Source organism: Stegodyphus dumicola, chromosome 4, assembly GCF_044657685.1.
Source record: "Stegodyphus dumicola isolate Sdum_Otavi_A_Nest chromosome 4, ASM4465768v1".
Lineage (NCBI taxonomy): Eukaryota > Metazoa > Arthropoda > Arachnida > Araneae > Eresidae > Stegodyphus > Stegodyphus dumicola.
This window is the reverse complement of record NC_140771.1, coordinates 52150214-52162282: the sequence shown is the minus strand read 5'-3', so window position 1 is coordinate 52162282 and position 12069 is coordinate 52150214. Positions and strand designations below refer to the sequence as shown.

At 34.1% G+C, this 12069-nt stretch overlaps 1 protein-coding gene across 4 annotated transcripts in view; it reads left to right on the top strand.

The window, feature by feature from the left end:
* Positions 1 to 11638, top strand: part of PolA2 (DNA polymerase alpha subunit B) — a 105371-nt gene extending 93733 nt beyond the window's left edge. For all 4 annotated transcript variants that reach the window (XM_085814855.1, XM_085814856.1, XM_085814854.1 and 1 more), the window contains one exon: positions 4322 to 11638. In XM_085814855.1, the coding sequence (XP_085670981.1) occupies positions 4322 to 4474 (153 nt within the window). In that variant the 3' untranslated portion in view covers positions 4475 to 11638. The remainder of the gene's footprint in view (positions 1 to 4321) is intronic.
* Positions 11639 to 12069: the final 431 nt, after the last annotated feature.

Genomic DNA, 12069 nt, shown 5'->3' with positions numbered 1-12069 from the left:
ACAGATAAATCACATAGGAAAGAGACAATTCGGGTTACTACCTCCGATTTCAAACCTTCTGAATTTATGCGCAATACATTGCAAACTTTAATTAACTCATTCAAAGTAAATCTATTCTGAACTGTATCTAATTTCTTATTAAATTCTTCAGAATCTGGTTTAAATATAAAGCCAGAAAATTCACGTAATCTTTTCCGGTTATTTCGATCTCCATCAGTATTAAAAATAAGCTTATGCAAACTTTTGATTTCAGAACTTTTACAGTTCTTTAAAGCTGCTTCCAATTCTGGAATTTCTACTAACTTCATATTGGAAAGAAAGTTTTGTACTCACCCGACAGATGATCATCGTCAATTGGGTAATCCACGCTTTATACGAGTAATCCAATAAATTGTGACAACAGTTCCCTCAGTTCACAGTTCAAAGCACAGTTCTACTACTCGCACATTTTGGAATTCGAGGCCGCACGATTGGTCGCCATGTTTTTTTGTAGAATTTGACTTAATTCACAGCATGAGAGCACGAAGTAATATTTAAATGGTTTATTTAATAGAAAGAAATAAAAGTAAATAAAGATGAAGTTAACGGTATGCAGGATTAACATAATGATGTAGTCCTTTTACACCTAAAGGCATAACATCAAAAGCACAATCTAAATTCATAAACCCTTGAAGACGTGTGAGCCGTCTGCTCACGTCTGCCCTCCGCTCTCGACCAGGTCTCAGCGCTGTCTGGGATGATTCTTACTGCGCTGGGTGATACTGTACTGATGACCTCATAATCCTGGTATTCTAATTCAGCATTGGACGTTGATGACTCCCACATATATACTTATAGTTTAACTATGACTTCTAATAAACTGCAATATTATTTTAATGCAGTAGTTATTTGTTGGGGATTAATGTATTAAGAAATTTCAGCTGCATATTTCTGAAACATATGCTATTCTATTGTACTTACAATTTTCAGCACTGTTGTGTTACATAAGAAGTTTAAAATCCCAAAGACAGATTTCTTAATGTACATAAAATGGGTCAAAATTCATTAATAATTATAATGATTACTTTATATGATTCGTAATGGGAAGCTTATATAGATTTTTGGCATATTTTTATCCAAGAACTATACCAAATAAAAATGTTTGTTTTATTAAAAAGTTTTTATTAGTATAAGTTGTTTTCTCATGCATGAAATATAAAATATGTTTTGCAATAAATGAAAAAAAGTTATACAGTACAATGTCCGAAATCCGGACTTGTCGGGACTTTGGCAATTCCGGATTCGGATTTTTCCAGATAATATATCATCAGTGTAAATCTAGTAAGATGACATGCAGGTATAAAATTAAAAAATATGAAATCACAATTTATGAAATAATGAAGTATTTATGATCTAAATGGAATCTTTGGTTCTATGAGTATCATCAACAAAATCTATTTTTAGCATATGGAAAGAATTTTTTGGTAAATTTTTCCTCGTCAACATTTTTTAGCACAACTGAAATCTGTAATCATTGCCAAGCGTAATGTCAACATAAAAGGTTACCACACTCCTTTATTATTCAAATACTAACATAAAAAGATTGTTTAGATATTGCTACATGAGTCATTATTCAAGTTGTCATGTTTTAATGAACATACGGTAATGAAAGTATAATAAATAATGATTCGCCAGGTTGGCGTCAGATCAACGATGTATCTATGTGGAATGTTTCGGTTTTAGATGCGTGCCAAGCAAATACGCAGCAAAGGAGACAGTTTACTGATCGTACAAATTTATGCTAAAATGATTGTTTCTTCAATAACAAGGTATTTTATTTAGTTTCAAAGTGAAATTAAGAATTGGGACTCTCCACATGTTTTATTATGCATGGAGGGAGAAATTAAATGTGCATGCGTAAAGCCTATGAGAAAAATTTTGTTGGTGGTTTTGAGGTCCGGATAATGGACGTCCGAATTTCGGACTTTGTACTGTATAAAAGTCGCTTTATTGAAATGATCTATAAAGTATTCATGTATATCCTCTATTACTGGTAAAATGTCAGTGGAGGGAAAAAAAGGATGAGGAATTATATTTTCTCATGGTATATTTTGCATTAAAATATTCTTACCTATCATGTCAAAAATATTTTTATGTGATTCTACATATTTTGAAAACTTTGTTACTGAAATTTCAGTAAACCAATATAATATTAGGAACATTTGTTTAATTTGACAGCAATTAAAAAAAAAAAAAAAACAGGAAAGAGCGTAATCTGTATTATAATTAGCAAAGTATTATTAGCAGTTTTCTTGTATTTTTAACTAGTTTAATTTGCGGAATTCATTTTCCTTATCCAAATTAGATTAACATTCAAAACAAAAAGAGCAATATTTTAGTTTATGTCATTCTTGTGTTTTGATAAAGGTTAATGAGAATCAGAAAATTATCTACTTAGTTGAATTTTATGGTTTAGCAATTTATTTTTACAGATGATTTAACAGTGCTTATATATTCCAGATTATGTACAATTAAATTACATACTGTTGTTGATAATACCTAAATACTGTGATATCATCCACTATGTTTTGCTATCATTTTCTCCTATTGTATTTCTGGTATAAATTTTGCGATATTCTGATGATTTATGATAGTAATTTTTCCACAATAAATTTGACTTTTTTTTTAAATTATTATTTGACAATAAACAGATTTGATTGTTTGTTGTGGATTTATTCCATAATAAACAATTTTGATAATATTATCCTGTTGCAAATAAATCGGACTTTGAAAAATCCAGGTAATTGTTAACTCTATACGTTTAATATTAATACACTGACTACCAATAAGTATTTGGACACCTGTGATAGAAAAGAAAAACTAACTTTATTCAAAATCAATAGTTGGTAGAGCCTCCACGAGAAGTAATTACAGCGTGGACCCTCCGGGGCATACTTCCCACAAGTCTTTGTATGACAGCTAGTGGTATTTTCTTCCACTCGTCTTAGAGAAGACATAGAAGTTCCTTCACCGATTTCATATGGGTAGTGCACCCCTGAATTCGGCGATGCAAATCATCCCAGAGGTTCTCGATAGGGTTTAGGTCTGGACTCTGGGCAGGCCAGTCTATTCGATGAACTCCATTGGCACCATACCAAGCCTTGGTTAACGTCGAAACATGGCATTGTCGTCCTGAAAGTAACAGGAGTCCAACCCGTAAAACTGCCACAATGTAGGAAGCACATTGTCATCCAAAACAGTGCAGTAGGTATCGGAGTTGAGCTTACCATGAATGGGGACCAAGGGCCTCAGCCCATACCAGGAGAAACACCCCCAGACCATAATTCCACCTCCGCCGAACTTGACTGTTGGCACAATGCATTCTGGCAGGAGACGTTCTCCAGGTAGACGCCAGACCCAGACCCTGCCATCCGAACGGTAAAGAGTGAACTTTGATTCGTCACTCCAAAGAACCCGTTTCCACTGATCTATGGTCCGATTACGATGTGCTTTGCACCACATTAACCGAGCAGAGCAGTTGGACTTTGTGATCAAAGACTTATGGGCAGCAGCACGACCATGAAAAACAAGCAGATGTGCTTCCTTACCGATGGTATTCATTGAAACAATACTCCCGGATGCCTGTTGAAACTCCTCGGGGATGAGGGCCATCGGTTGGGTGCGGTTCTTCCGAATTTCTCTGGACAGCACTCGTCGGTCTCTATCTCCCAGTTTCGTTGGTCTGCCGACTCGGGGCACATTCCGACAATCACCACTCACCTTCCACTTCTTAATCACATAGGCTACTGTCGATTTTGGGTACTTCAGATCGCTAGATGTGTCCCTTAAGGATCGGCCACATTTGTGATACCCAATAATTATACCTTTCTCGAAATCAGAGAGCTCCGAACTGCAAGGCATCTTGCATGCAACTAAAGCCGATGCTGTTTCTTACACGATATATACCGGCAAAGTCCGTGACGTACCTTAGGACCGCAGATATCGTCATTTGCATAGGTGTCCAAATACTTATTGGTAGTCAGTGTATTTAAGGAAGCAGAAACTTATAACTACCCCTTTTGAATGTATGTATATATTTTTTTATTTTTCTAAGCTCCGCTATATTAAACTGAATAGAGTAGTGGACTTTAGTGAATTTGTAAATAATCTAGATCTTTTTTGCTTTATTTCTACTTTTATATATTTTGGTGAAATTTTAATAATTATTTCATAGAATTACATGTATGAAAATTTTGGTTAAAAATGTTAGTATTTGTAAATTATGTTGTGTGGGGAGTATTTAATCTTTTCTAATATGTTGCTTTTTCCTCCCTCCCCAAAGGATATAAATGGTTGCTGCTGTATTAATCCAGAAAGATTGACTAAACGTTCTGCTGGTGGAACTTTTGCAAGAATGAAAATTAAAAAAGTAGATGCAGAAAGTTATGATGGTTCAATCACAGATTCTTTGCTGGTGGAAATAGTTAAGATATAGTTTTTTAAAATAATTAAATTAATTTGTACATATAAATTGTCTCATTTTTGTTATTTTGAGAAAAAAAATCAGTAATTCTGTTTACATTTCCTCGCTTAGCACTTTTTGTCATTTTTCATGAAGTTAATATGGAATTATTTAAATGTAAATATTTCAAATATGTTAAGAATGATTCAAAGCTATTTAAATAGTATTTGCTGGAACTGTGATTAAAATAATGTGTCTGTTTTTATTTCAAGTTTTAAAGCATTGTATCATGGTATAAAAAATACATATTTTTTTTAATTGCTTTTCAATTATTTTTCTAGTTAGTTCTTTCCATAATTAGGGAATCAACGAACAATTTTCTACAAGTATGATTAGGCCAACTATTTGGCACTGTTACAATGCCTTCTAGCCTCTTTAATGAAATGCTCCATGAACCATTCAGTCATAAGTTGTTTTGTGAACCAAGAATTTTTATTACTCCTGTAAATCACAGGTAAGGATTTTACTCCTTTCAGAGCTCTGGGATTGGTGCTCTTACCCACTACCACTGGTTTACATTTGTAAGTTCCAGCTGCATTGTTGCATACTAAAATGGTAACTCTTTCTTTAGCTTCTTTCACCCCTGACGGTGCACTTTCTTCGCTTGTCACAAATGTGTTTTTTGGCAAACATCGCCAAAAAGTCCAGTCTCGTCCATATTAAACCCTGTTCTGGGCTAAGATTTTCTTCAGCCACTAACACAGAAAACTCATCAATAAACTCCTCTGCAGCATCTTTATCTGCTGAAAGTTTTTCCCCACATGCTTTCAGATAACGTATACCGTGTCTCTGTTTAAATCTGTTCAGCCAACCACTGCTGAAATTGCACAGCTCCTCTATTTTTAAATCAGCATGAATCTGCTTCGCCTTTTCTCTCAGGAACGGTCCTGAAATCGGTACTCCATCACTCCGCCGCTGCCGGAAGCACTCGTACAAGACAGCATCAAGGTTTGCCGATTTCACCTCGTGCAAAGATTTCTGATGTTAGAATCACTGTTGCTGTAAAATTTCAACAGTTTTTCTTTATTTTTCCGTATATCGTACACAGTCTGTGTCGCTATTCCATATGATTCTGCTATAAAGTGAGGAGTAGCACTTGTCTCCATCTTTTACAGAATTTCCACTTTTTGCATTACCGTCAATTCAATGTGTTTACGTTTTTCAATGTTGCAAACAGTAAAGGCATGAGTGCATTTCTTATCTGTCATTGTATTAACAAGTGCTGATATTTAAAATATTCTAAATTGATCCACAAAATATCCGGATTAAAAAAAAATGGCAGCACTAAACAATTTCGTGAAGTAACAAAGTTCAGAAAGTACAACAACATGAATCGTGAACTTGAAAGAAGAGTTGAGTGAATTATCTGCTTCTTTACCTCGATGCAGATTTCAGGGGAAAAACACTTTTATTTTATCATAATGTCAATAATTTGCTATTTTTGTTATGACTCATTATTATTCGGTAATTATGATGTCATTATTCGGTAAGTATTTTTTTTCCAATATTTCGTACTCCATGTTGTGGTTTCTGGAACCTATAAACTTAATGTTTACATTTTGAGAGGCAACGCGGATTTCAGGTCGGCGGATTTTCGGGATTTGACTATAGTTGCAGTATGCGACTTTATTGGAAAAGGTAAAGATTATGACAATGCAACATGAAAAATATGCGAAATGAGATAAAAGTTTTTTTATATACTATATTTGTAACTTGTATCAGTTGGTTATCTAAATAAAGAGTAATCATTTCTTCCAAACTTCTGCCAAAATCACGGGATTTCTGTAAAATTTCAAATTTCATTGTTGGTTTAGATGTTTTGCTTTCATATGTTTAAAACCCATGAAAATACATCAACTTTTATGTCTGAATTCCCCCCCCTAAAAATCTTAGGTTATGTTAAATGTAAGTATTTGATATTCAAGCTGATTTTTAAAAAAATTCACTGTTTATATAATTTTAGATCAGAAATTTCTTCTATTCATTTGGCTTTTCTACCTAGAATTGCATTCTTTTATGTGCTCAACTATCTGCAATATTCATTGATTTGGAATTCAGCATTTTCTGAGGTTTAACTCTAATTGCACAATAGCTGCTAGATAGGATAGTGGTTACTACCATACCGAAGAGCCCAGGCTAGAATACCGGAGAAAGCATGGATATTTTTAAGCATAAAGTATCTGTGTAGCAAGAGGGCGCTCAAAATACATGGCAAACGAAATCCTCTCAAGAGATTGTGGTAGGGAATGAGGGCTGGGAGATTACCACACTACACTGTAGGTTTTCTATCTTGGAATTCCAACCCAGGGCAGAAACTTAATTGAGACTTTTAAGACTTCAACATTTGTTTGAATTAATAAGAATATTTCCAAAAATGAAGATGATACCTAAATTTCAAGCATCAGCATAATTAAAAAACGATCATATGTGTCTCAGAGTCAATTGCCAGCTCCTTAGCAGAAAAAAAAAGGGAAAAAAAAAAATTGCTTTCCTGACTTATGACATTTTCAAATACTATACTGTTTATAAATATTAATGGAAAGAAGCATTTTACAAGTAACAAGAAATTTTATGAGAACATTTTATTGCTGATATTTGCATTGTTATTGCAGTTCTGCCAAATAACTTCAGTAAGATAATTGGGAAAGTGATGTTGATCTCTTTCTCTGTGTTTCTTGTGTATTATGCACGCATTTGTGGGCTGTTGTTGCATTATACTTGAAAAATACGAAAAATATTTTCTGTCATATGTTGAAACTATAAGTGCAGGTAACCAAAAAATACTTTATCAAATTACAGTTATCTCTGGAAAATGTCGATTATAGCTGTTCAAGTCTGATATAATCAGATTTATTTCAATAAATGCTGAGGGAATATTTTTGAAATGTAAAAAAGTAACTATCAAACTGACTAGCCCCCCTCCCAAAAAAAATATGATACAAATATATAAAATCTATATATATACAGTCAAAAGTCTTTAATCCGGACTCGTCGGGACTTCGGCAATTCCGGATTATAGATCATCAGTTTAAATCTGGTAAGATGGCATGCAGAAATTATAAAATTAAAAATATGAAACCGTAATTTATAAAATAATGAGGAATTATGATCTAAAGGGTATCAAAATTTACAAAAAAAAAAAAAGAAGCTTAATATTTATTTGTTTACTTTATTAAACATTTCTTTCAACGCGCGCATGAGTAAAGCATACATTACGCATAGCTGAAATTAGAAAATTGCAACCAGAAAACTATTTGATTTGTATTCGTGATATTTATAATGACGAGGAATTTGATTTAAATCATATCAAAGACGGAGTACATCGAGATGAAATACTACATTTAGTAAGGAATTATAAGCCAAATAAAATAAAAACATCTGCCCTGAAGATAAGGATAGTGCTAGCAGATCAACTTCCAATTCATTGCTCACTGCGGCGTCCCCCCCCCACCGCAGAACAGCATGAAATTGATAAACAGATTTCGGAACGATTAGATAAACAAAGGATATGCCTTTATCCATTTTTTGCAGCAATTCCACTTTTTGTTTGATGGACATCGAACCATACTTTCGTTTTGTAGATCCTTTGGAAGTTCCAGCATCGGAAATTCTATTTGACATAATCGAAAGTTCAAGTTTACTTTTATAAAATTGCTCTTACAGTCTGCAAAAAATAATAAGCGGGATCCAATTCGAAGATTAAGGAACAATGCAATCATTAACATTAACTGAAATAGATAATTAGATAATTTTAGCTTATACCGTCTGTTATACATTAAACGCGCACGCGAAAACGTATTCTGCGCTTGCGCACATGCATATGCGCAGTCGTGAAGGTCTTGCGCGCACACGTAAATGCCTATGCACATACGTCAACACGGCGCATGCGCAGAAAGATTTTAGCTTTGAGATCCGGATTATGGGTGTCCGAATTAACGACTTTTGACTGCATATATATATCAGTCAATTTATTATTTGTTGTCATAAATTAAATATAAATTTGCCTTAAAATATGAAACATTTTTAAGATTAAATTTATTTGAAATATGCATTATGCTGTTGTAACATTTTCATAGCAAACTTCTGTTTCTAGTATTGTAAGTTGTTTGTGTTGGGAATCTTTGATTAAAACGTTCTGAAATGTTGATCGTTTTATCAAATCCAATGAAACACAGTTTTGTGTGGTTTTCAGAATTGGTTACTTTTTAGAATGTTTATTGCACTACTAGAACAACATTACAGGTATGTCCAGGGTTCATACGGTCTTTAAGAGCCTTTAAAAGTCCTTAGGTTTTTTTGGAATCGATTTTTGGTCCTTAATTTCAACAAAAATTGGCAGAAGGTCCTTAATTTTAATCATCTGAAATTTCTATCTATTTTTACGACTGCCATTTTTGAGTGTGAATTAATATTTCGGAAAATTTTTGGTGATTTTTAAGATCAGTTTTTATAGAAAATTTTTAATGCGGAGATGTGGGAATTTTTCGGCAGTTTTTTAAAATATTATAACATTGAAAATAATTAAAATAATGGTAATATATTGAAATTATATTTAAGAAATAACATTAAAATAAAGCATTTTTATTTTTTGCTGTCATACACTGACTACCAATAAGTATTTGGACACCTATGCAAATGACGATATAAACGGTCCTAAGGTACGTCACGGACTCCGCCGGTAAAAATCGTGTAAGAAACAGCATCGGCTTTAGTTGCATGCAAGATGCCTTGCAGTTCGGAGCTCTCTGATTTCGAGAAAGGTATAATTATCGGGTATCACAAATGTGGCCGATCCTTAAGGGACATATCTAACGATCTGAAGTACCCAAAATTGAGAGTGACATATGTGATTAAGAAGTGGAAAGTGAGTGGTAATTGTTGGAATGTGCCCTGAGTCGGCAGACCAACGAAACTGGGAGATACAGACTGACGAGTGCTGTCCAGAGAAATTCGGAAGAACCGCACCCAACCGATGGCCCTCATCCCCGAGGAGTTTCAACAGGCATCCGGGAGTATTGTTTCAATGAATACCATCGGTAAGGAAGCACATCTGCTTGTTTTTCATGGTCGTGCTGCTGCCCATAAGTCTTTGATCACAAAGTCCAACTGCTCTGCTCGGTTAATGTGGTGCAAAGCACATCGTAATCGGACCATAGATCAGTGGAAACGGGTTCTTTGGAGTGACGAATCAAAGTTCACTCTTTACCGTTCGGATGGCAGGGTCTGGGTCTGGCGTCTACCTGGAGAACGTCTCCTGCCAGAATGCATTGTGCCAACAGTCAAGTTCGGCGGAGGTGGAATTATGGTCTGGGGGTGTTTCTCCTGGTATGGGCTGAGGCCCTTGGTCCCCATTCATGGTAAGCTCAACTCCGATACCTACTGCACTGTTTTGGATGACAATGTGCTTCCTACATTGTGGCAGTTTTACGGGTTGGACTCCTGTTACTTTCAGGACGACAATGCCATGTTTCGACGTTAACCAAGGCTTGGTATGGTGCCAATGGAGTTCATCGAATAGACTGGCCTGCCCAGAGTCCAGACCTAAACCCTATCGAGAACCTCTGGGATGATTTGCATCGCCGAATTCAGGGGTGCACTACCCATATGAAATCGGTGAAGAACCTTCTATATCTTCTCCAAGCCGAATGGAAGAATATACCACTAGCTGTCATACAAAGACTTATGGAAAGTATGCCCCGAAGGATCCACGCTGTAATTACCTGTCGTGGAGGCTCTACCATCTATTGATTTTGAATAAAGTTAGTTTTAGTTTTCTATCACAGGTATCCAAATACTTATTGGTAGTCAGTGTATTATAAAGTGACATTACTTTCCATTTTGGCGACTTGTGCAATATTTTGAATTTGAAAAATAAATAAGGTAATAAATGCTATAAAGCACAGTTTACGAAACAGTTCTTAAAAAAGCAAAATAACTATGTAATGAATTAAAAATATCTTTTTTTTTAATTTCTTCATGGTAAGAATTTTTCTCATGTAATTGTGTAATATTCAAAATATGCATCAGTTTTCTTCATAAAAAAAATTTTTACACTTCTCCCCCCGAAAATATTTCTTGTTTTTGCTGTTACAGAATTGGTAGAGATAATTTTTCTTTAGGATTTTAGGCATTGCAACTTTGACAGTTTAGAAGGATTTGAAGGCAAGATTTAGAGACTGAGTCTAGAAGATTCCAAAAAAATGTGACAAAAGGAAAAATATCTTCACAGTATCAGCACATAATGAATGTATTTTACAGAACGTCTGTGATGAATTTCTGACTCTAAAGAATTTTTGGAAGAACAATGAAAATGCAATCTTTGGATGCTTCACTTCTAATACTAGAAGTCTTTTTCTTAACATGTTTATTTTCTCTACTTTTCACTAGATACAAGCGTGGAAAATATCAAAAATTCTTTTAATCCTATCACATGGGCAGGCATTTATAGAAAGGAATTTTTTTTTCTGTTTATAAAGAAATTGAAAGCTGACAATTTAAAAGATTCATCTTATATGTCTCAATGTGCCATAAATAGGGCTTGCGCTAGGCATTTTTCTTACCTGATGCAATCTCTGTGGGTCCTAAATTCTGAAAATTCTGCCACAAAATTTCGGCTCTTACTATATATATTGCATATTTATTCTGAATGTTCATATTACTAAAGAAATAAAATTAGCACCTTTTTCTATACATTCTAAATGCATTTAGTTTTTTAGAATAACAGAAATCTTTAATTAAATCCAAAAATTCTAAAATGAAGAGCAAACATTTTGAAGAAAAAACTGAATATGTAAAGAGAAATAAAATTATTCTTCAAAGATATGTACAGTTATTATTATGTAAATTAATCAGTTTATAATTTGAGCCTTTACTGTAACTTCCCCTCTCTGTTTCATCACCAAAATGTAAATCAGTTAGGTAGTTTCGAAACAGGTTTTTGAATTGTAAGCCAGAGTGTTTTTCTGGCCTCCTCTTGCACACTGCATTAGTTCCTGCAAGCTCTGATAATTTGTAATTATTTGCCTTTGTGTTATTGTTGCCGATATTTGAATTTATTATGACAATAGAGTTAATGAACCAGCATACATTCAAATTAAATTGTGGAGTCGGACTATTAGTCCACATTTTTAGTTTGAATTTGACTGTACCTGTTTAATTATGTCACCACGAGCTGTAATTGATTTTGCTAGCTTAAGAACGTGCCTTTTTTTTTAAGCCTTACTTTTTTAATAAGAGGTTTATTTAAAACTTTCTCTGACTTTGCAGGTAATTTCAGACATGGCAATAATTTGCTTTACATCTGACAGGGGTTTTGGACAATTTAACTTTTACCAGATCAAGTAAAATCTCATAGATACATTGTCAAGAGATTTACAAATTAGGAGATAAAGCACATAGAAACTACTGGGAACCGTTGTTTGCATATTGAAACAAATTTCTAATTGATAGAAAAGATGCTTAACCTTCCAGAATGTGCGGTTTTCGGAAAATTTGCAACAAAATTCTGTTTTTAATGCATATTTTTCGCATATCGCAGCTGAAACATCTGAAGGTCATTTCTATTCCTC